The sequence below is a fragment of the Arachis hypogaea genome, chromosome 4, assembly GCF_003086295.3.
Source record: "Arachis hypogaea cultivar Tifrunner chromosome 4, arahy.Tifrunner.gnm2.J5K5, whole genome shotgun sequence".
Taxonomy (NCBI): domain Eukaryota; kingdom Viridiplantae; phylum Streptophyta; class Magnoliopsida; order Fabales; family Fabaceae; genus Arachis; species Arachis hypogaea.
In genome coordinates, this window is record NC_092039.1 from 5982586 (window position 1) to 6006266 (window position 23681).

Genomic DNA, 23681 nt, shown 5'->3' on the forward strand with positions numbered 1-23681 from the left:
AGAGTAAATAAACACACAGTTACTTAAGTGGTTTCTATGATGATTCGCTCCACAATAAAACATAATCAAGATTCCTAAACGTCACCTTTTGAAATCATCTTATTTGTGAACATGATTAAATTTTTACTAATCCAAAATGAATATATGTTGGCAAAGAATATAAACCGATCGAGGTTCGTCATGATGTTGAAACTCTAGAAGAATATAATCCAGCACTATTAATAGTTAATTTGGTATCTTATAATAATAAATAATAGTGAAAAAAAAAACTGCGACGAATTAGTATTTAGTATGCAGACGAAGAGATACAGTAAAAAAAAAAAAAAAATAGCAGTAAAAAATACACGTATTAAATTCACGGACAAGAACAATCTTGTTTCCTTCGTATATTAGAAAAAATGGTCATGTATTTATTGTCAAAATGGTAAAAGAAATTTGAATGAGTATACGTGTGTACATATTGTGATATCTTGAAGGGGAAAGAAATACACGAAAAGGAAAAAATGAAACAAAATGAAAAAAAAAAAGAAGAAACATTTACAACTAGCTAGACACACATAATTGGCGTCTTTTAATTTGTGTCAGTGTCATGAGCCGTCTACATGAAAAAGATTCTTCCAATAAGTGATGACACCTCACTCACACACACACTCTTTGAATAAACACGTATTGGCCTCTATCTCTAATCTCTATATAAACCTCTCTCACCTTCACCACCTCCTCACAACTCAACACTCACTCCTTTCTCTCTCTTATTCATTCCTTTCTTTTAAGCTTTGTTTCTTCAATTCTTTCCAAATGGCCAGTGTTGAGGTAAATTAAAAAACATACACACAGTTTCTGATCTCTTTCTTGTACTAGATACCCTACTTTATTTTCTCTACTTTTGTACAGGAACATCATGGAAAATTAATTAACTAACCAAATATTTCTATTGTTCTATATATCTTTAATTATATTGTCAATGTTAGTTTGTTAATTAATTAGTTCTGACGATCGACCAATCAGTTTTATTTTTCTGATGTGCGAATATGGGATCAACAAAATAATACGGAATATTGATCACGCGTTAACAGTAATCAAGACACTTTACTACTTATGTTTTCTATTTTATTTTTATTTCCCGGTGGTTGTTTAATTTTTTCTAACTTTACTTTATTGTTCTTGTTACATATTTTCTCATATACACACACATAAACCAATATAAAAACTAAGTGGATGGTCATGATTAAGCAGCTTAAATCAGATCAACGTGTTGCATTCATAGGCTTCTTGATCAGGAACGATTTTCCACTGGATCCATGTGATCTCGATTTCTTTCCTGGTCACGAATTTAATTTATTATTTTTAATCAAGTTGCATGTATCCAGGGTAACAAGATAATCGAACAAGTAGGGATGTAAAAAGTAAGAATAATTCTATAAGTAAGATTGAACCTACATCTACTATTAATAAAAAATAATCTAGGTAGCAATCATCAGAGCATGACATGAATGGATGGATGTTGTGCGCAGGTAGCACAACAAGCACCAGTGCAAGAAAGTAAACCAACTGAGGTTGAGGTTCAGGAGGCAGCACCAGCTGAACAACCAGCCACCGAGGCCGCGGCCCCGGAGGCTCCAGCAACAGAAGCACCGAAGGAAGAAACCAGCGAGGAACCAAAAGAAGCGGAGGCTCCGGCAGTTTCAGTTGAAGAGGTTGAGAACAAGGAAGAAGTAGTAGCAGAGGAAGCGAAGAAGAGTGATGAGGCAGAGACAGCAGAGGAAAAAGCTGAAGAAGCCAGTGAAGAGAAAGCAGCAGAGGAGCCAAAAGAAACTGAAACGGCAGTAACGACAGAAGAAGAAAAAGAAGAAGCAGCTCCGGTGGAAGAGAAGAAAGCAGATGAGGCAGCAGTGGAAGCAGAACCGGAAGTTGCTATTGAGAAGGCTGAAGCTTAATTACACCAGAGTTGGTTGTTGGAATCGGGTCTACCTTTTCTTCTTTGCATCTTGAGGTTGGAAAGTTCTTTTCTTTTTTTCTTTTTTATGTTATATTTTCTATGGTGCTCAAGTCTTTCGATATTTAGCAACATATAAGCACACCACTTGCATGCCAAGTTGGTGGATATGAGAGAAAATTGTATGGTTTGTTTTATGATGCCTCCTCCTCTAGGGTTACGAGTTTGTTATGGTGTGTTCCATGTATTTCTCTAGGCTTCAATAAAATATTCTTATTTTATATTATATCATTCTCTTGCTTTCTTTTTTTAAGATCTTTCATTGCCAAGTAGTTTTCTTTTCTATGATAGTTATAAGGTGGATACTACAATGAAGATGATATAATTGTCTTCATATGAGTATATTTTTTTTTGACCTTTGGATGATGAATTGTATGGTTAGATTTTGATATTTATAAAAATGTTGTTTTTGTTTAAAGTGTGGCTAAATAAATAAACTACACTTTTAACCAAAGCATCTTCATAAGAAGATATTTTTGCCATCTTCATTGTAGTATCCACCTAGTTATAATGCCTATAAATGGACCATCAACTATGAATTTGACATCTAGTTTTATTTTGAACTATAACAAGTTTAACCGATAAACTAATGACAATAAATTTTTTATCTTTTATCACAAGAACATAAAACGTACTTTCCATGACAAATAATATAGATAAATAAAAAACTAACTTCTTAGAATGTTATCGCTTTTTGACGGTTAATCTCTACTTCCAGTAGAGATGAGAAATTTTCCTACAGGCTGTGGTGATAGCAGCATGTTGTAATCCTCTGATCTACGAAGGTGAAGGGAGGCAGTGACCAATTTAAGGTTCCTGCAACAAAAAAGAGAGCAAATCGTGTCAGGTTAAATAGAAAGCCCAATACGGCTAAATAGAAAACGGTCAAGAAGGGTCTTGGAGCAATAATGGGCCAAAAAAATATACAAATGACCGAATTTTTTTTCCAATTTAAAAAAAATTATAAAATTATGTTTTTAGCGTAGTAGTTAGTGTGATAGTGTCTCATTTTGATGCTAAAATTAGTTTTTAGCATTTGTTTTAAAAAATTAGTACTAAAATTTTAGTCCTAAAACACAATTTTAATCCATTTAATACTTTAAAAAAGTGGAGACACATGTTTGTCTTCTAATCTCTGTGTCCCTTCCAAATACAGCCCTACTGACACTTTTTATAGTCACGGTAGAAAACACCTATCTATATTATAATTTTGTGTGTGTCACTGGGTGAAAGAAAGGACTTTTCTAAATCAAAGACGCTGAACTTCCACAAATTAAGTGCAGCAAGAGGATATTAAATAAAAGAATCAATTTGGTTAAACATGCATAATGGATTTGATTATTTAACTAAGCACTACTATTTTGATCACAGTTTTTAAAGCAGAAATAGATCTACCTTTAAGAGCATGTTTAGTTAAGTGATCATAACGGGTAAAAAATGTTCATAGGCACGTGAAAATCATCCATCCATAGAAGTTTTACCTCATGTTTACTTAACATAACAATCTTGAAAAGTTGGCGAAAAACCGAATGTAACTATTTAGCACAATTACCAATAAATAAATTAGAAGAAAGAAGCCAAAAAACTCCCAACTCCCAAGTATTATAAACTGCTACATAAAAGTATGAAGAAAATAACTGAATTTCCATTCTTTCTTCTTTTTCCCTAAACTCATCTAGAAGTATTCATACCAACCAGATAGGAATATCTAAAATCTAATGTAATCCCATATTTAAGCCCTTGACATCTAATGATTTTCTGTCACTGAAACAAGTGCAGTTTCTCTCCTGTGGGTTGCCTTGGCTGGAATAGACGAGAATGCATAAACCCATAAATAGGTTAAATAGTGAGAATGTTAGAAATTCTCAAACTCCTAATAGATTAAAAGGAGGAAGAGTTGCCCCTTGAACATGATTTTGTCCAAACTTACATGTCACCGGGGAAGATGAACCAAGACCAACACCAACACCTATTTACCAGAACAATGACCACATCACCACCAATATAATGAAATTTTCTTTTTTAATCCTGTTTTATTTTTGACACTAGAGCCCGATATAAACATTTGACAGAGCAGCAATGACATTCCAACCCTGAATTGATTCGGGAAACAGAACTACAGAACCTTCTCACATTATCCAATTCAAGGATAGAAGGAACAATGATGCTATAACTGTACAAAGCAGAGCAGTGATACTTCTCTGTGCAGTCAAAACGAAAACCACTTGTAGCCCCCAAATTGCAAATGTATTCTCACCAGGTACCGAAACTGCAACCGATGTGTTCTTGAGTGATGATTCTAAGGCGATCTTGCATGACAGCCTTGGATGAATATGGCGGGAAACACAGCCTGTAAAAGCATGTGTGCGATGAAGGAAGGCGGTCTTCAGTTTCCATAGACCTGTAAATGTATAGACGGGAAGCTAAACCGCGGAAACCTTCAACTGGCAGATATTTCACGGATGTCCAAAAGAACAGAAGTATCTTCCGTTGTTCTGCTGGCATTCTACCAACAATCTGCCAAATTTTTTTGGACGGAATATAATGTTAGATTTATTGTATTTCTGCAATTCATGATCCAAATAGAAAAATTTATAATATTAAATAATCATACAGTATAGCTCAAACTGGAAAGAATATGAAAAAAATGCAATTCATTAGCATATGGCTTCACAAAAGTACAGTGGCCAAACTATAGAAGTACTTTTTTTTCTTTTTTCTTTAAACAAAGCATCACCAATTATGATTAAAGTTAAATATTTTAAAATCATAGTATTTGGGGGCAAATGAACTGAAGGGAGACATCTGTGTGAGTGTGATATGTACTCTAGAACTGGTACCAGTAAGTGGCTATTATGTAAAAGAGTAGTGTGTAGAAAGAGGTGTTCTCAGCATGCGCTGAACATTAGAAATTTCGGAAGAATGCATATGTTAATCTGAGAGATTCAAGGAGGGAGTTAGGTAGCACCTAAAAAATTGAAGATATCAGGACTAAAGGAAGACAGTTAGCTAACAAAATAGAAGTTGTATCATAAATTCATAGTTGTATCATAAATTCATTCGGAAACAACTCAACTGTTAAGTTCTTCAAAATGGGGAAGTAAAATTACATTCGCAAAAGAAAAAGTTAACAAAAAGGGAGAGGAGAGAGTGGAGCAGAAAGGATGTAAAGACATGTTAGTTCCAGAAAACCAGTATCATTAATACCTCCCAAAACCATGATATTTGACAGTCAGTCTCTTTATAGCCATTATACTCAGTATGCGCCTTCCAATCTTCGACAGAAATAGTACTTTCGCTCCCATGGAGCATCCAATCAAGGTCTTCAAGCTCTAAACTTTTAAAGAAGAACGGCTGTTGCCTTGAGTTAGAAAGGATATCACCAAAACCCTTGGCAAAATGTGATACCTGCTCAGAAATTGATGTCTCAAAATAATTTTGAATGAGAAGAGAAACATACTTCTCCCTGTTCTTACTATTCACTACAAGGTTTTTCCCACCAGAGCAAAGTTCAACCACTTTCCTGTGTCCTAATTCATCCACCTCTCTCACAAACGTCAGTCCTAAAGCATCTGAATCAATGAAATCAGCATCCATCTCCAATATTTGCTTGCAGCTACTGTACAAGTAAGGATCTGCCGCCTGTATATCTTCTAAAGTAACACACTTTCCAGCCAATTGCTTGAAAAACAAACGGTCAAAAACAATACCCACTTGCACCTTATGCATTAAAGCTAATGCAATAACACGACCAGCAAAACTGAAGTACTTTAGATGCAGAGGATCTACCTTAGATGCTGCAAACAAGAAGACATAGTAAACTTGGCTATGCATGAGTGCTTTATTAATATTCACAGATGCATTATATAGAGCAAGTTACAAAAATGCTCAACATTGAACAAGGAGCCATAGTCTCCAATGAAAACACATTTGATTCCAGTTTAATGGTAATCATACATGTTCAGAATACAGAGTTGATAAATCTGCAAAAAGAAAACACAAGAAATGGCAATCCAATGATTCATCGATTCTTGAGAAGCTAAGTAATAATAAGTAGCTGCTACATCTGAGTAACCAACAAAGTTGCATGCCCAGTGTCCACACTGAGTTAATGGGTGGACTGGCTCAGTACCATTCTGAACCTTTCCCATTTAATACAGATAACCGCATATTTGAAGATGAAGATTGATTTATTAAGAAAAATATGAATACAAAAGAATGTAACCGTTATCCAAATATCGGTATGCATGGGAAACACCACCAAGAACAAAGTATTGTCCCATAAAATAAGGTAGGCAACAAAAATCAGAGCAGAAGTTGTTATAATGTCTTATCATGAATCATGTATGTTTGAGTAATACCCCAAATCAATTCCTAAGAAATTTTTCGTTGGACATTTTAACCCTCAACAAATTTTAATCATCAAATGAATCCCCAAACTTTAATTATGTTAGAAAAATCAGTCCTCACGTCCGATTGTTTGTCTATAAAGGACTGATAGGAGAATTTAAAAATTTTTAGGAACTGTCTCTTTACTAAATAACGATAAGAATTGAAATGTCTAACTTCTTGCCAAAATTTGATTAATTTGTCGAACATATAAAAAGTTACGGATTAATTTGGTGATTAAACTTCATTAAGGATTAAAGTATCTGACTAAAAGTTCCTCGGAATATATTTGGGTTATTAATCTTTTATACTATCACTATACTATGCATGGAAAACAGCAGAAGAAAAATGGTTGGACATATAGAATTAAGATGTACCAGGATTAGGGTAAAATCTCCTGCAATCATTTGGGCATGCTACAAAAAGAGCATTTTCTGGATTAAATATTGCTTGACACACCAAAAGAAACCATTCCCTCAGCACACCCGGTCCAGTAGCTTCCTCGTTTTTGAATTCCATAAATAGCCCAGCATGCAGAGATGCAGGCTTTGCTTGTGCTATATACTCGTAGGATTCGGCCAATAATTGAGACCTATCAATAAGCATCTCATGTAACTCCTCATAGTCTTCTTTGACATCAGGAAACAACAGCATTGCCAGATGCCTCCTCACCTCAAAATTAGTCACAGATCTGTGATCAAGAATCCACTGGTGATCATCACTTCTCTTTGCATATTGGATGACAAGTATACAAAGCATACTTCGTTGATTCATCAAAACCTTCCAAAATTTTTCCTCCGCCCCATCATATAGCTTGGAGATTTGATACAATTCCTTCAAGATAGAAAGATATTGAGAACATCCAGAATACGTCAAACCCACATCCCGATCCCGTCTTAGTTTGTCAGACAAGAATTCCTGCATAGAACGAAGGCATTGTTCCATTTTCTCCAACATTTGAATAAATATAAGGTGAAGGTAATCCACTTCTTCTGCAAGCAAGATCCCCTCATGGCACTTTTCATCCAACCCCATACCCCTCATAGCTTGCAATTGGGTAATTCCTTTCCTCAAAGGGGTCAAGAAAGCTGCAAAGTCCGAAACATCGGTCTGCAATGGCCCCGAACTGTTGGGGCGCTGGATGCATAACTCCAAATCCCTCAACAACCTATTCGAAAGCTCACGAACAAAGGGGCAGATATCCTGCAACAAAATAGACCCTCCACCTTTACCATGCTTACCTGCATAAACATGGCAACAACCAGCACTCTCTAACATAGACCCCAAAGTATTCCGGCAATGCAGATACAGAGGATCATCACACCCAACCCTCATAAGCAAACTACACAACTCCAACACCACACTCGCACACTGACCGTGATAAGGTTTAGCCATGTTATTGCGACAAGAATTCAAGAAATGCCTGACAAATAAATCACCACGTTCCTTGTTACCAGCATAAGGAGAAACATAAAGAGTTACCAGCATGGAAGGGGCATTCGAGGCGATGAAAATGTGGAAATAAGATGCTGTAGCATCATCAACCTTGGGCGCCATGTTCATGTAACTGGTGATGAGGCTCTTGATCACCTTGGTAGCCTCGTGAACAATTTCGCCTCTACAGAGCCTGAAAACAAGACTGACCATGTTTTCAAGAACCTGCCACGCCTGAGGGTGCTCCGTACTCCTCATGCGACCAACCAGGTGGAGGTTTGCGTCGTTCTGAACCCCACACTCTTGAAGAGTGTTCTCCCACTGGAGTTGTTTGCCTCTGTATGTTAAACCCTGCTCGAAAACAGGTATACCGGTCAATACCATGATTCTCTCGTGGATCGATTTCACGGTATCGTGAGGAGATGCTTGCATCACCACAGTGTTCCCTCGCGACATCATTCGGACGAAGAACTGTAACCGCGACCCGGACCTCGACCCGCTCCGATACTGAGCGGCTCGCGACGAAGAAGGAGTCGACGACGAAACCCTAGCATCCGCGCCACGGTACCGCGAATTTGAGGCGTTTTTCGTCTCTTCTCGCTTAATCCCGGCAAGGAATCCCGCTGCATAGGCGACCTCGGGGTCGCCGCCGGCGAAATCCGCGCCGGCATCTGCCCCATATTCATCACCGTAGTCATCGAGCTTCCGCTTGGAGGAGTGGTTGGCGCGTTGGAGTTGGAAAACACTATCTGCAGTCGTGGTTTGAGTGATGGGCATGTTTGCCGCCGCCGAAAAGTCACGTTGCAGAGAGAGAAACAAAGCGATGTCAGTCTTTGAAAAATACGAAACGCATGCAACGAAATCGGAAGCGATTAGAAGCCGTTTGGCTTCTTCTTTCTTCCGGCGAGAGGTTAAAAGCGTCTTTTGACGGAACAGCGTTTTAGAAGAAGAAGCGATCACAATTTCTTGGCATTTTTTTGTGTTGGGTTTATCGTCATCAATGAACTCTTTACGAAGATTTTCAGTACATCATGACTCATACCAACAAAAATATAAAATGGAGTAAATACTCAACAATTTTTATTCTTTTAAATTTTACAAATGTTTCTAGAATCTTAGATCCGACATTTCATATTTTCATTACTCAACAAAATTTTATTTTTTTAAATTTTATCAAAAGTTTGTCCTTTTGTAGTTTTAATTAATTTTTAAAAAATATTACTGTAAAACAATTATAATAAAAACTAAATTAATTATTAATTAATAAAACTAATTATTAGTGTGGGAGAGGGGGCTGCTCTGGTGTGGGAAGGACACACAAGACTCGTGTTGCAACCGCTTCCTTGGGGCCGAGCGTGCTATCCGACGGTTCCCAATGAATCTTGCTTACGTTAGTTCGCATGGCTTTTGTGTGATATTTAATATTGAATAAACTGCCATTATTAGACAAAAATACCCAAAAAAAAAATTAATATTATACTCATAAAAGATAAGTTTTATGGAACAAAAATAATTAAACTCTAAATTTTTGTTAATTTTTTAATAAAATTTTCAAATTATCCCCTTATTTATTTTCTTTCACAAGTTTCTACAATTCTCACCGCTTGATTATCACTATCTCTCCTCTTCCTTTTCACGGCAACAATTTACCGTCATTTATGAATTTTATTGCTATATGGATTGTGCTACTCTTGAATGTTAGAAATTAGTATCCAAAAATTTTAGTCACCTTCTCTATTATAAAACCTTATCCCTTATTTTTCGAACCAACCGCATCCACACCTCGCCTCCCTCGCCATCATGGACCCTTCCTCCGTCTCCTCCGCCGCTTCCGCAGTCTCACATCCACCAACTTCACAACCATCTACCTTTTTTGAAACTTCTTCATCGACGATCTCAATGTTTCTCTCGCCCAAATCGGTTCTTTTGACTTGTCATTCCTCCACTTCCTGAGTCTTTCTTACATACCTGCTTTTTCTTTCATTAGATTGCGAAATTTTACCCTAAAGTTTCCAAATTTAAAGTTATTGGCATGTTATCGAATCTTTGAAGTTACACTCACGAACTTGGAACTCATCGCGAGTTGCTTTTCTATTCTTAGAGTGTTCATGGATCGGATCTGATCTGCATATCTGTTGTATTTATTCGAATCCGATATGAAAATTGCGGATATGGATCCGATCCGCAAGACTTTCGGATCGGATTGCGAATTTTGTGTTGGTATCCGCATATCCGCGTATCCACAAAAATAAAGAAATAAATAAGTAAATATTCTTTTTATTTCAACTAATAAAAGTATGTTTTTTTTGGTGACTAACTAATAAAAGTATGTTTAATATTATTTTAAGAGTAAACATATTTAAAAGAATGAAAAAATGAATTTTATTGATATTTTTTAATAAAAATAAGTTTTTAAAAATAGTTTTGTGTTTTGCGGATATATCCGATATCCGATCCGACCCGCAAATGTGCGGATCGAATCGGATCCAACCTTAAAAACTGCAAATATTGGATCCAATCTGATCCGATAATTTTAGTGCAGATCGGATCAAAATTTTGGCCGTATCCGATTCGCGTTTACATCCTTGAAGAACTCGACCTTCGATTGTCGAAAGTGTGAGGCCAGCCTACCATTCCTGGTGATCATGGTGGTGGTGGTGGTGGAAACGTGTCAAAGAACGTATACCCGTTTGTGACAGGTTCCGAGTCATGCTTCTAAAAGCGTCGCGAATTGAGTTATAGGCCTGAGTTTGAAGCCGAGTCACGGCAGTTCCGTAGTGCACAATGATCCCTCTACTGCTAGACTAATCTAGCTCAAACATTGCTGGTGGAACGAAGATCATGTATCCGCCGACGCTGATTTCGGCAAACTCCACGTAGTAGAACGTGTTGAGCTTCCAACTCCTGCAAGTGCTTCAGTGACAGTGACAGTAAGTAAAAACAAGGAAGAGGAAGGAAGAGGTAGTGGTAATCAGAAAGGTGTTGGTGGCAGCAGTGAGAGTTGTGTAAATTTGAAAAAGAAAATAAAAAAGGGATAATTTTAGAATTTTATTAAAAAAATATATATTAAGATTTGATTATTTTGTAACACGAAATTCATCTTTTATGAGTATAACATTAATTTTCATTTTCGATAAGTACTTTTATCAATGTTACAAAATTTAGGACAATTTACTTATTTAAATAAAATGGTCGAAATGTTTACCTAAATGTGCAAAACGGATTGTTGTTACGTGTATGTGCAAAAATCCTATTCTATATAATCCGTGGTAACCCACTACGGTTTTTGAATTGTACATAAACCGTGACAGGCTGGGACGGTTTATGAAAAAACTGACTTGCTTGTAAACCGTGGGAGGTTCCAGCGTTTTATGAAGGTGGCGTGGAAGGCATAAACCGTGGTAGGTTACCACGGTTTATGAAAAAGGTGACCTGGTCATAAACCCTTGTGGGTTACAACGGTTTATGTATAACTGTGTTACAATAGAATATTAGAAAAGAAAAAACAAATATTTCTACCAATTGTTTTTAAAATAAAAAAGGTATATAAAAAATACAAAAAAAATAAATATAACAATTTTGATTTTAAAACCAAAAGTGCCTCACTATTCCTGACAATGAATTATGTGACAATGATTCTAATAAAATTCCACCCAGAAAATGACAATAATCCTTTTGTGAAGAAAAGGACGCACCATGGGTTAATAAGTGCTTTATTTTAATTTCATATGCACTTATTTTAATTTTATAACAGTAGATAATTAAAGGTGGCTTCTAAGAATGATGACAAAAATCACACAAGCGTCTCACCAGTTTTTTTTGTATAATTTTAATTAATTCCAAAAAATGATTTTTCAACTTTAATTTCTTAGATTTATCCTTTTTTTGTATTTGGAGTTCGGCGAACTCTATAAAAATAAGCAAGTTCACTTTAGTTCTCGGCAAGCTTCACTCAAAATTTTTAAAATGCATATCATCGTCTCTAAAATAGTATATAGATCTACAAATAATATATATGAATACACAAAAAATTTCACAGACAATAAGCATGGTTTCTTCAAATATTTTTTTAATTATAAATTAAAAAAACAAGCCATATTTAACAATGGCAACCATTATTATAGTCTCAAAAAAATATACAGGTACACCGAAATAAATATTTAACAAGGATTTTTTTAATTATAAATTAAAAAAATAACTATTTCCCAAAAATAAAATACAACTTATTCCTGTGTACTCTTATGTACTCTGGAGACGATGATAATAGTTACTATTGTTAACTTTTCAATCTTTTTCAATCTGACATATTTGAAGTGGATTATTTTTAGAAAATAGTTATTTTTTTAATTTATAATTAAAAATATTCTTGTTAAATATGACTTATTCCGATGTACCTATGTATTTTTGGAGACGATAATAATGGTTGTCATTATTAAATATGATTTTTTTTAATTCATTATTAAAAAAATCTTTGAAGAAGCTATGCTTACTGTTTGTGTATTTTTTATGTACTCCTATATATTATTTGTAGATCTATAAACGATGTGTTTTCTGGCCATAATTGAACCTACATAAACCGTTGTAACCCACAAGGGTTTATGACCAGTTCACCTTCTTCATAAACCGTGGTAACCTACCACGGTTTATGCCTTCCACGCCACCTTCATAAACCGCTGGAACCTCCCACGGTTTACAAGCAACTAAGTTTTCTCATAAACCGTCTCAGCCTGCCACGGTTTATGCACAATTCAAAAAACCGTGGTGGGTTGACACGGATTACATAGAATAGAGTTTTTGCACATGCACGTAACAACAATCCGTTTTGCACATTTGGGTAAAAGATTCTGTCATTTTATTTAAATAAGTAAATTGCCCCAAAATTTATGATACAAATAATAATTTATTTTTTAATATTTCTATCGTATGAATAGATTTTTTTAGTGATCATATCTAATTAAATTAGTCTAATAATTTGTTAACAAAATAAAAATTATTTATGGAAACATGAGTATGAAATCATGTTCTTTTTTCTTCATTTTATTTATGTTGTTGCTTCTCGTTTTTGTTATTATGTTACTCTAGTGTTTTTTTTAAAAAAAAAAAAAACCTAATTCTTCTTCTTTTAATTTTTTTTTACTTCTTCTTCATTATTTTCTTCCCTTTTTTCTTTCTATCAATATATTTCTTCTTTTTTTTTCATGTTTGTAATAGTCTAATAGATGCAAAATTTTCATGTTTGTAATAGTCTGAGAGATACAAAATTTTAGACGGAAAAGAGAAAAAAGTGGTAAATTATGATGGTCTATGAATTGAAGAAACGATGGAGAAGACTGCTGCCATACTTTTATCTAGGGTGTTCAAATTTAAACCGATCTAAATTAAACCGTTCATTCAATCCCATCTAAATCGAAAACCGATTAAAATCGCACTAATTCGGATTTAATTGGATTCTATTTTTTACAAACCGCTGGATTTGATCGGATTTTGGATCTATTTTTTATAACCGATCTAATCTAATCTAAACCGCACAATGTGTTATAATATTATTATTTTATTATTATATTTACAATTATATTTATAACATGTTAAATTTGTTATACATTTTTCTATTATTCATATATTATTATTATTTAATAAATATTTTATGTTCAAAATATTATTTATTCATTTATTTTAATTAACCTATAATTTTATTTCTATTGTTATGTTATCGTTGGTTTTTAAGATATTGTTAAGACTTGTTATGTCATTGTTGGTTATTTAAAATTTGATGTTGAGACTTGTTATATGTATTTAATTTTTTTAATTTAAAAAACCGCAAATCAAATCCGATCCAAACCGCTTGTAATCGGATCGGATTTCCAAAAAAAGTTTATCAAATCCAAACCGCACCGCATATAAATTAAACGTTCAGATCGAAAGATTTTTTTCTTTAAAACCGAATCAAATCGCACCGCGAACACCCTACTTTTACCTACCTTTTATTCTTGTTTTGTCTTTTTTTTTTCTTTCTGTTTCTGTTTTACTAAAGTTATTTTTCTTGTTTTTATAATTCCAGTTTTGGGAATAGTGGCCGCATAGAATAAAAAGAGATTAAATATTCAAAGTACTTTTTGTAAAGATGTAGAAAAGAAAAACGGAAGATAAAAAGGAATTTTTCTACAATTTGCAAGCATTAATTTGGTTTCTTTACATATAAAGCGAGTGCGATTCATTCAACAAAGGATACATATCTACCCATTAGTTTCAAATTATTTTATTTGAATAGACATATCACATATTGCAAATTTCTGATGGAAAAATATTTTGTTCTTTTCTCTACAAGGCAAATAGTCAAATACATTAGAATGTAAATCAATTCATACTATATTTACTACTAGATAACTTCAAATAAAATATTCTATGTAAATCAATTCATACTGTATTTACTATTATAATATATTTTAAATTTAATGTGTATATAGTTATCCCTTAGTTTTTTAAATATTTAAAATGAATATAATAATTAATTTTACAAACATAATATTATATAATTAAATATTTATATTAAAATCTTTATCGTAAAAGTGACTAAAAAATTCATCGAGGAATTATTAAATAATTACATGGTTTATTAATTTACATTTTGAAAATATTTTGCTGTATATAAAACTTGCAATTAAATTATAACAATTAAACACACAAAATGTATAGATAACTTTGTGAAAAAAATTATACCAAAGGAAATTCTCACAAAATAAATACAACAAACAACATTTCTCGTATGTGTTTTTAGATTTTTATATATTATAAAGTTGTCTATAATTCTATATTCTACAACTTTGTGTGTGAAAAAGAGTGTGTGAAAGTGTGAATGGCATGGATTGATTGAGTGTGTTTTTCTCATTTCACTTTGGGAGTGAAGTTGTGGAATTCATTGCGCAGATTCTTGGTACTTTCCATTTACTGTTTCTTTTTCAACTCATCTTTTTTGTTTTTTATTACTAATTGCATCAACCCCACACCCCATAACTAGGCTTTATCTCTGCTAGGTGCTAGCTACTTGGTTTACCCTCTTTTTCCTTCCAGTGCTTCAATCTCTGGATATTTAACCAAAAAAAAAAGTTAGATGAAAAATAAAAATAAAAAAATATATTGTATATAATATATTTATTTTTAATATTTTTTATTATAAAAAAATAATTTTTTAATAGAATATAATTAGAATCAATTAAGATCAATTAGCATTATTTAACATATTTAAATATTTATTATAGGATATTACGTCTTTATTATTTCGATTTTCTTACCATCTATAAAAAACCTTCTATATTGTATCATTCTAAATAACTTGAATATAGCGTGAGAGTTAAGCGGAAGGAAGAAAGGAAGCAAGAATGGATGCAGATGCGTTGGCAAAGGCGTTCGTTGAACACTACTACACGACGTTCGACAACAACGACGCCGGACTGGTGAACCTCTACCAGCAAGACAGCTCCATGCTCACCTTCGAAGGTCAGAAGATCCAGGGCGCCAAGAACATCGCTGCCAAGCTCACCTCTCTCCCTTTCAACCAATGCGTTTACTCCATCACCACCGTTGACTGCCAGCCCTCCTCCGCCCCAACGGCATGCTTGTCCTCGTTAGCGGCAACGTCCAGCTCACCGGCCAGCAACACGCTCTCAAGTTCAGCCAAATGTTCCATTTGTTACCAACACCACAGGGAAGCTGCTATGTTTCGAACGATATATTCCAGTTGAACTATGGTTGAAGATAGACTATGGCATATGTGATGATATGAAAACTATCTTTAAAAGATACAAAGCTAATTTCTTTTATTAATAAGTAGAAATAATAGCTTATTTAAGTGAAAACTTTCAACGTTTTAATTAATTGTATCGTCAAAACTTGGCTAATCATGTTTTTTTTTTTGTCAGGGATCCAGGCCAAAAAAGGCCCAGACCCAAACAACAGCAAGCCCAGCCCAAGAAGAAATTAACCCTGCACCTAAGCTAGTCGAGAGTGGAGCTCCCTTCTTGCAGTAGCTTTCTCCTAGCAACTTGCAGTCACATGACTAAATGAAAATTGTGCATAGTATCGTTTGGCTTATACCATTGTATCCCTGTTTAGTAGGCTTGCTATCGAGAAGATATTATCCCAAAAACTAGAAGGAGCACGAACTATTGTGCAACTAAAAATTGCAAAAGCCCTGAAGGAATATCGAAACCTCTATGCCGTGCAACATTGCTTAGCCAACAGAATGATATATCCTGAGTCTTTAAAGTTGTTAATGCTGTATGGATTAGCTCTTTGTAGATCAATGACTCTTCGCGGAGGGTTTGGTGATGCTCCCCTGGATGAAAGATGTGCTTAAATATGAAGCCTATAACAGAGCTTTTCCTTCCGAAGCCACAGCAATGACGTCTCCGTGAACACCCTCCAGCACTCAGCAGCTCAAGTTGCGATCTCGATAGGTTGCCGAAGCTGTAACCGCATATGACCCACATCAGGAACACCAATCTTCGTGGCCACATTACCTTGGGATGCATGCGGACCCACTGCCACAGATCAGACAAAATCGAAGATGGATTGGGACTCAATGAAACTCAGCCTTCTTCCCTTAATGCTACCGATCTTTCAAGTCTTCTCTCCCTCTTTGGAACAGCGCCAGAACACCCAGATCCAAATAAGGAAGGTAAGGAACCAGCAAACATGCTGTATCCCCGTCTCCCCAGGATGGAAGTCCCAAAATGCATAACTGAATTACCCTCAAACTTTCAACCTACATACAAAATAATTCCTTTCTGATTCAATTGATTCACCGCCAATCCAAAACAAATTACATGCTCATGATCTGTTTGCCATTTGCAGTGACATGTCGTCCTCTCTTTTCAAAATGTTCGTGATGGTTTGCGGCTTGCACCTGAGCCAATCCTGTTGAAGAGAACCGTCGGCTGAAAGCTTGGCTACTTCATGTGCTAAGGCATTCTCGTCTCTAGGAACCCAAGTAAACCCACAATTTGAGATGTGTCGTGCTAAATCCAAAATGTCATCCAAAATAACTTGAATTTCTGCAATTGATGCCTTTAATTTTAGAGCTTGGATGAGAATCAAACTGTCAGATTCAAAAATAATTCTTTCCAATTGAAAGTTTTTTGCCATTATTAGTGCTTTTCTAAATGCTAAGGCTTCCGCAGCTAAAGGCGAGGTGGCCGCTATTTTAGAGTTTGAGGCTGTGAGAAGATTTCCAGCGTGGTTTCTAAATACTGCTGCCGTTGCTCCTCCAGAAAGGGCTGCAAGAAACGCTGCATCAACATTGCACTTAACCTACCCTGGTAGTGGCGGTCTCCAGGTAACCCTTCTAACTGTCCTTCTATCATTAACAAAACCTTTTGCTGGTTCTTCTGCCATTTCTGTAAATTCTATTTCCATTTGCTTAGCCTTATAGATTACTAATAAAGGATTAAGTTTAGACCTCTGATGTACTGCATGATTTCTTGCTTTCCACACCTCACATGCCAAAAAAACCAACCCTACTAATACACAACTCATAATCAGTTCCTGTACATGCCTTCATATTTTTTAAAAGATCCATAATCCATTTTCCAAAAGATGAGACTGTATGAGCTGTAAGACAACACTGAATTTGAGCTCCAAACCACGCAGCCCTTATCCAGGGACAAAGCAGCAGTGCATGCTCAGTGGACTCTGGTTCCTGCAAATAAATAACACATATAGGACTGTTAGAAATTTTTTTATTATAAAGGTTTTGAAAAACCGGTAATATGTTATGTGAGACCCGCCATAAAAAGGTTCTGATCTTTTGAGGCACTTTTAAATTCCAAATGTCCCTCCATAAGTCCTTGAAGTCATCACTGGTTGATGAGCTATTGCTATTACCAATACTCTGCTCTCTCCTGGCAACATGATATCCCGTCTTGACGGTGTACTTCCCATCTGTTTTAAAAGGCCAACTAAACTTATCTTCTCTACCAATAACACTTACCCGGGTTCTAATGATCTTTTCTATAATACCTCCATCAAAATGTTTCCTTAACTCGTTAATATTCCACCCCTATCCTTCAGTAATTAGCTCCTTTACAAAAGTGACGGCATTATTCATAACCTGAGGACTCTTCTGCATGTTCAAAATCCAGTTATCTTCCTAGATTCTCACTTTCTCTCCATTTCCAATCAACCATCTCCCATTTCTCAAAAGGAAATCCTTACCCTGCACAATACTTTTCCAAATCCAAGATGCTCCCCTGCCTGCCTTGGTTACTTTAAAATCCTCATTCGGAAAATATACAGCCTTAAGCACCTGAATCCACACCGCATTAGGGCATTCAAACATTCTCCATGCCTATTTTGCTAAGTGTGCAATATTTTGACTATAAAAATTCTTAAAACCAAATCCTCCCTCCCTTTTGCTAGCACAAATTTTATCCCAACTCCTCCAATAAATACCCCTATCCTTACCAGTAGAAGCCCACCAAAATTTAGCCACTTTCTGACTAAGACGATGACAAAAACCTTTAGGAAAGAGGACAACATTCATAGCATAGGCATGTATCGCTTGAATAACCGACTTAATGAGAACCTCTCTCCCAGACTGACTAAGGAGTCTTTCTTTCCACCCTCGAAGCTTATCAGACACTCGCTCTTCAATCCACCTCAGAGCTTCATTCTTAGATCTGCCCCACTGAGCTGGAAGACCAAGATACTTACCTGGTTTATCCCAAGCAGGTAACCCTAAGATATCTTCTATTTCTACTCTCTTTCTGATCGGAATCTGATTGCCAAACGTAATCCCAGACTTGTCAACATTTATTTGCTGCCCCAAGGCTTCCGTATACATATTTATAGTAGTTATGAGCTGATAAATCTCCTCCGCACTATCCTTCGAGAAAATAATGCAGTCATCCGCAAAGAGGAGATGAGAAATGGTTGGGGAGGTAGGGACAATTCTAACACCAGAGATTCTACCCTCTTCTTTAGCCTTATCCATAAGGATAGTAAAAACTTCAGCTGCTATGATAAATAGGTATGGCGATAGGGGAGCTCCCTGCCTTAGTCCCCTCCGTGGCACAAAACTTTTTGACAAAATACCATTGATCTTGATTCTATAAGTGACCTGTGAGACATAACTCATAATCATTTTAACCCAGTGCGGATTAAACCCAAAGGCTCTCAGAGTAGCTTCTAGAAATGACCATTCAACCCTGTCGTAAGCTTTGTTCATATCAATCTTAACAGCTAAGTTCCTAGAAGCCTGCTGCCCTCTTTTATTTAAAGCGTGAAACATTTCCTGCACTATCACCATGTTATCTTGAATGAGGCATCCTCCCACAAAAGCACTCTGGATAGGTAAGATAATCGTATCTATTATTCTTCTAAGCCTAATAACCAACACCTTGAAAACGATCTTATATATAAAGTTACAACAGCTAATCAGTCGAAGCTTATTCAGAGTTTCTGGGTAATTGACCTTAGGGACCAAAACTATAATAGTATCTCCGATGCTGCTTGGTAGGATCCCTTCCTAAAAGAAACTCTTAACAGCTTCACAAACCTCTTTCTCGATAATTGCCCAATGCTTTTGAAAAAATAAACCATTTAATCCATCTGGACCTGGTGCCTTAAGACTTCCAAGGCTGAAAGTAGCTTCCTTAATTTTCTTATCAGAGACCTCTTTCATAAGCTCTCGATTCATATTGTCAGTCACTCTAATAGGGATTTTGCCAATGCATTCAGACATAACAAGGTTATCTGAAGCTTTAAACAGATTCTGAAAATGAAGTACTGCCAGGTTAACTATATCGTTCTCCCCACATACCCATTCTCTACTATTATCCTTCAGTTTCTCAATCCTATTCCTGTCCCTACGTTGAATGGTAGATGTATGGAAAAAAGCAGTATTCTTGTCACCAAATTTCAGCCATTTCACTCTAGATCTTTGACCCCAAAACTTTTTCTCTTGTTTCCACAGTCTAGTAATCTCCACTTTCATAGCATTAATTTCCTGTTGTTGCCTATCTGAGTACTCGCTTTCCTCTGCTTGTTTAAGGCTATGCAAAAATTTTTGTATTTCAACATCAACCCTCTTAAAGTTAACCTTACTCCATTTGGCCAAATCCTGCTTACAATTATTCATCCTTCGAGTTAAGGTTGTCCAATGCTCAACCGTACTATTACAAACACTGTTCCATCCTTTGCTTATGACATTACCACAATCAACATGGTCTGCCCAAAAAGCCTCAAATTTAAAGCATCTGCTCCTTAGTCCCCTGGGTTTAACATTGAAAACTAAAGGCGTATGATCAGAACTAATAGCTGGTAAGGCTGAAAAAGTGGCATGTTGGAAAGCTTTTCTCCATTCCCAATTAGCAAGTACTCTATCTATCCTTTCTTTAGTAACAAAACTATTCCTTGGGTTACTAAACCATGTGTATTTTGACCCTTGTAACTCCAAGTCCATGAGAGCATTCTTATCTACAAAACATCTGAATGCTTCGACCTGACTAGTCGGTTTTGGATGCAAACCAACTTTCTCATGTTGTGCAATTACATCATTGAAGTCGCCAATGAAAACCATGAGTACATCCAGATTATTATTAGCATAAGTTAACTCTTTCCATAACTCCTTTCTTCTCTTGTGATCGGGATGGCCATAAACAAAAATTCCTTCCCAATCTCTATCATTAGCAGTGCTGATTTGAGTTTTAATAAAGTTTTGACACCAAGCATAAACATTAATATGTACATTACTTTTTCAAAAAAGACACAACCCCCCGGACAACTTCGGGATTCCACACAAAACATATTGTCAAAGCCTAATTTCTCTTAATCCTAACACAAGTAAGATTGCTAGCTTTAGTCTCCATAAGGAACAAAACAGACGGCCTGAGGGATTTACAAATATTTCTTAATTCAGATACTGTCGAAGGGGCCGCCATCCCCCGACAGTTCCAGCTAACAACAATCATGGCTGCTGGTGGGGTATGATAAGGCCCGCCTCCTCATCCATAACTGTTCCAGCATCATCTTTAAGCTTCTTACCTGGTTTCTCCATTCTTAGCTGTTCGTCCTCCTCCGCCATGTCAACATAGACTGGTAGGTTGCATATATCCCTTTTCCTTTTAGAGTTTAGGTCCAACCCCATATCAAAAGCCAGCTCCAACACACGTTGATTGTCATTCCCCTGCTCCGACACAGCAGCAAGCTCCTCATCCATGTCTTGCTTCTCCTCAGCTAGTTCGACATAATATTCCTCCCCATTCTCCATGCGTTGAATCATGGTTCTACCAGCTGCAGTAATGACTCTCTTCATTTTTGGTTTTTCCCTGTAGCTCCACAACTGACCAGTGCCATGCTTTACGATTCGTGTCTCCATCTCTGGGCCTCTTTCTTGCCAAAAAGCTTCTCCAATTCTTCCCTGATTGTTAATTTTTTGGGGTTCCCCCAAGCAGCTTCCTCCATTTGTTGGTGCTCACAACAATCCTCCATCTGCTTAGGCTCACCAAAATGCACCTCATCTAGCCCGGTCTTAATACCAAAAGGTTGGCACTTCATGCTCTCGCCGACTCCAAGATGCTCTTGACGCCCTTCTTTAAAACTCTGAAGATTACAAGGTCCAGAAGCCTCCTGCTCCATAGAGAGTATGGCATTGGGCCTAAGTGCACGATTAACCTCACCTATCTCTTGGAGCTTACCTTTACCTTTCCTGACATCAGCTTTAGCGGTTGCAAAATTGGCATCCCTTCTCAAAGCTTTGCCATCTGAAGACACATGTTTGAAAAGCAAATTTTCTAAGACCTCTTCAACACACTGTCTAGATCCCTGGCTTTTCCTACCTAACCTCGTCTGTTGCTCAGTATTTGCTTTGAGATTTCTCTAAAACCCTGCTTCTAGTCCCCTACCCGTAGCACTATCTTTTGCCACGTGTTCCTTCATATACTTCATTCTTACTCGCACCCCCTCACAATCCTGGTTAGCATCAGTCCATTCCCTGTTCAGTTCCTTGGAACCCTGCTCTATTCCCCTGGCTGAGATGACCCTGGCTCGATTCACCCCCAAACCCAGTCCATACCTTGGTTTCATATGATCCCAGCTAGCCATTGCCATTGGATTCCTACATTCCTTCTTAGCATGACCTAGAATTTCACAATTCAAACAGTAACTGTCCTAGATCCTCTCATACTTGAAGTCAACCCAAATAGTTTGATGATTTTGTGTTGCTAACCAAAAACCAGTTGGTAGAGGCTTAGTGATATTCATTGTTACCTTTACCCTCAAGAACGTTCTCTGTAGTGTATCATGCAATCTGGAATTTTCTGTTTCCATCACAGTTCCTATTTTGTTACCAATAATTTCCGCTATTTTCCTTGTTATATAATTAAGTGAAAGTCCGTGTATTTTTACCCATAATTTCATATATCTATGATCCACTTCATAGACTGACTGTCGTCCATTCTATATCTGCAGGTTAAGAAAACTCCCTCGAATACTCCAGGGCCCTCCGTTACGTATTTGGATCCCTTTCCGCACATCCTTGAAGCTAATGAGCATTTTATTCCTGCCGACATCGGAGATGGCTACTCCATCCGGATGATCCCAAATTCTCAGAAGAGCTGCCTTGCAACTGTTGAAGCTAAGTTCTTTGTCCGAAAGAATCTTTTTCACCATATTCAAATTTTCAGGAACAAAGTTGTCATCCTCTTCTGGGCTGATAGAAATAACTTTTCCATCAACAGATTGCTCTTCGTTGTAGGCCATATGTAGTATTGTGAGAATAAGAGAAAGAAGCTAGAAATAGGAGTTTGTGCAAAGATGTGGATAATAAGCGGGTAAGCACATAACCTTTATTTCAGGAAACACTCCATGTGAGAGAAGAGTTCTCCATGAGAGAGATAAGACGGTTCAACAAACCAAACAAGGAAACATGTGTTAATACGTAGAGTGTTCTTTGGCTGATCATGTTTGGGTTAAAAAAATTGTGCAAGCTTTTATTGAGCGAAACCCCAATGCATCTTTTTTCTAGGGCCTGTGAAGGCAAGCCCAATTGAATTGGACCCTCTACGTAATAAATTTATTTTAGGTTAACTAATTTTGATTGATAGATTGATTAATTTATTTATCTGTTTAAATAAGTGTTAAAAGATTTGAATTCTATTTTGTGTACATAACAATTTATTGCCAATAATGTCAATGAGTTATAACTCAAATAACATAATCTCTCCATATTTATAATGGCGAATAACTTATTTATTCTACTAAACTGTGCATGCTTTTCAATTTTTTTTGGTCTTGCTCTTCACGCATTTGTTTTCCGTGTTGACCAAATAAAAGTAGCTTCATTTTCTAAGGCCCAATAAACCGCACTACTTATCGTCATTGTGTACAAATTTCAGACCCAAAAAAATGGCATAGCCCACCTCTCCAACAAAAAAAAGTTTTGAAAATTTAATAATGAAAGAAAATTCCACCTTAGATATGAAAATATTTTATCACATCTACTGCAGCAAATAAATTAATCATTTCATTTTTGATGGATATCCTTGATGAGAAAACAAATTTTAATAAAATTTATTCGATTTACATTATAAATTTTAATTTGGATAATTCTACAAAATCAGTACAATTTATTATTTTTTATTAGTGATTATTTAATAATATTTAAAAATATTTAAAAGTGTTGAGTCAATATAAAGTAAAATTGTAGATCCGTGGATCTTTTTCTTTTAGTTCCATTTTTTTTTGTTAATTAGGTATTCAAATTAATATAGGCTAGTAGATCTCTTAAATAGGAACTAATTTAGAAAACTAGATTTACAAATACCATCGTTCTTTATTTAGACATCTCGAAGTAGGATTTAATTATTAA

The 23681-nt window shown here is 35.9% G+C and overlaps 2 protein-coding genes and 1 pseudogene across 2 annotated transcripts; 2 read left to right on the forward strand and 1 right to left on the reverse strand.

Annotated features, from left to right (window-relative positions):
* The first annotated feature begins 648 nt into the window (after window positions 1-648).
* Window positions 649-2222, forward strand: LOC112796002 (uncharacterized). The gene is made up of 2 exons (XM_025838237.3): window positions 649-813; window positions 1515-2222. Exons 1-2 carry the CDS (start codon window positions 799-801, stop codon window positions 1935-1937), a joined length of 438 nt encoding a protein of 145 aa, XP_025694022.1. The 5' UTR covers window positions 649-798; the 3' UTR covers window positions 1938-2222.
* A 1312-nt stretch (window positions 2223-3534) lies between these two features.
* LOC112796001 (E3 ubiquitin-protein ligase UPL5) lies at window positions 3535-8952 on the reverse strand. The gene is made up of 3 exons (XM_025838236.3): window positions 6763-8952; window positions 5204-5793; window positions 3535-4513 (listed from the first exon to the last, which is right to left on the reverse strand). Exons 1-3 carry the CDS (start codon window positions 8594-8596, stop codon window positions 4250-4252), a joined length of 2688 nt encoding a protein of 895 aa, XP_025694021.1. The 5' UTR covers window positions 8597-8952; the 3' UTR covers window positions 3535-4249.
* Window positions 8953-15166: 6214 nt separating this feature from the next.
* On the forward strand, window positions 15167-15771 carry LOC112794171 (nuclear transport factor 2B-like; annotated as a pseudogene).
* The last annotated feature ends 7910 nt before the right edge of the window (window positions 15772-23681 follow it).

Excerpts from the sequence above, each read along its gene's own strand:
- LOC112796001 (XM_025838236.3), bottom strand. The coding sequence starts at position 8,596 with ATGCCCATCACTCAAACCACGACTGCAGATAGTGTTTTCCAACTCCAA. Across the intron at positions 5,794-6,762 it reads GAGATTTTACCCTAATCCTG|CATCTAAGGTAGATCCTCTG; the intron begins GTACATCTTAAT and ends TCTTGTTTGCAG. Across the intron at positions 4,514-5,203 it reads AAATATCATGGTTTTGGGAG|ATTGTTGGTAGAATGCCAGC; the intron begins GTATTAATGATA and ends AAAATTTGGCAG.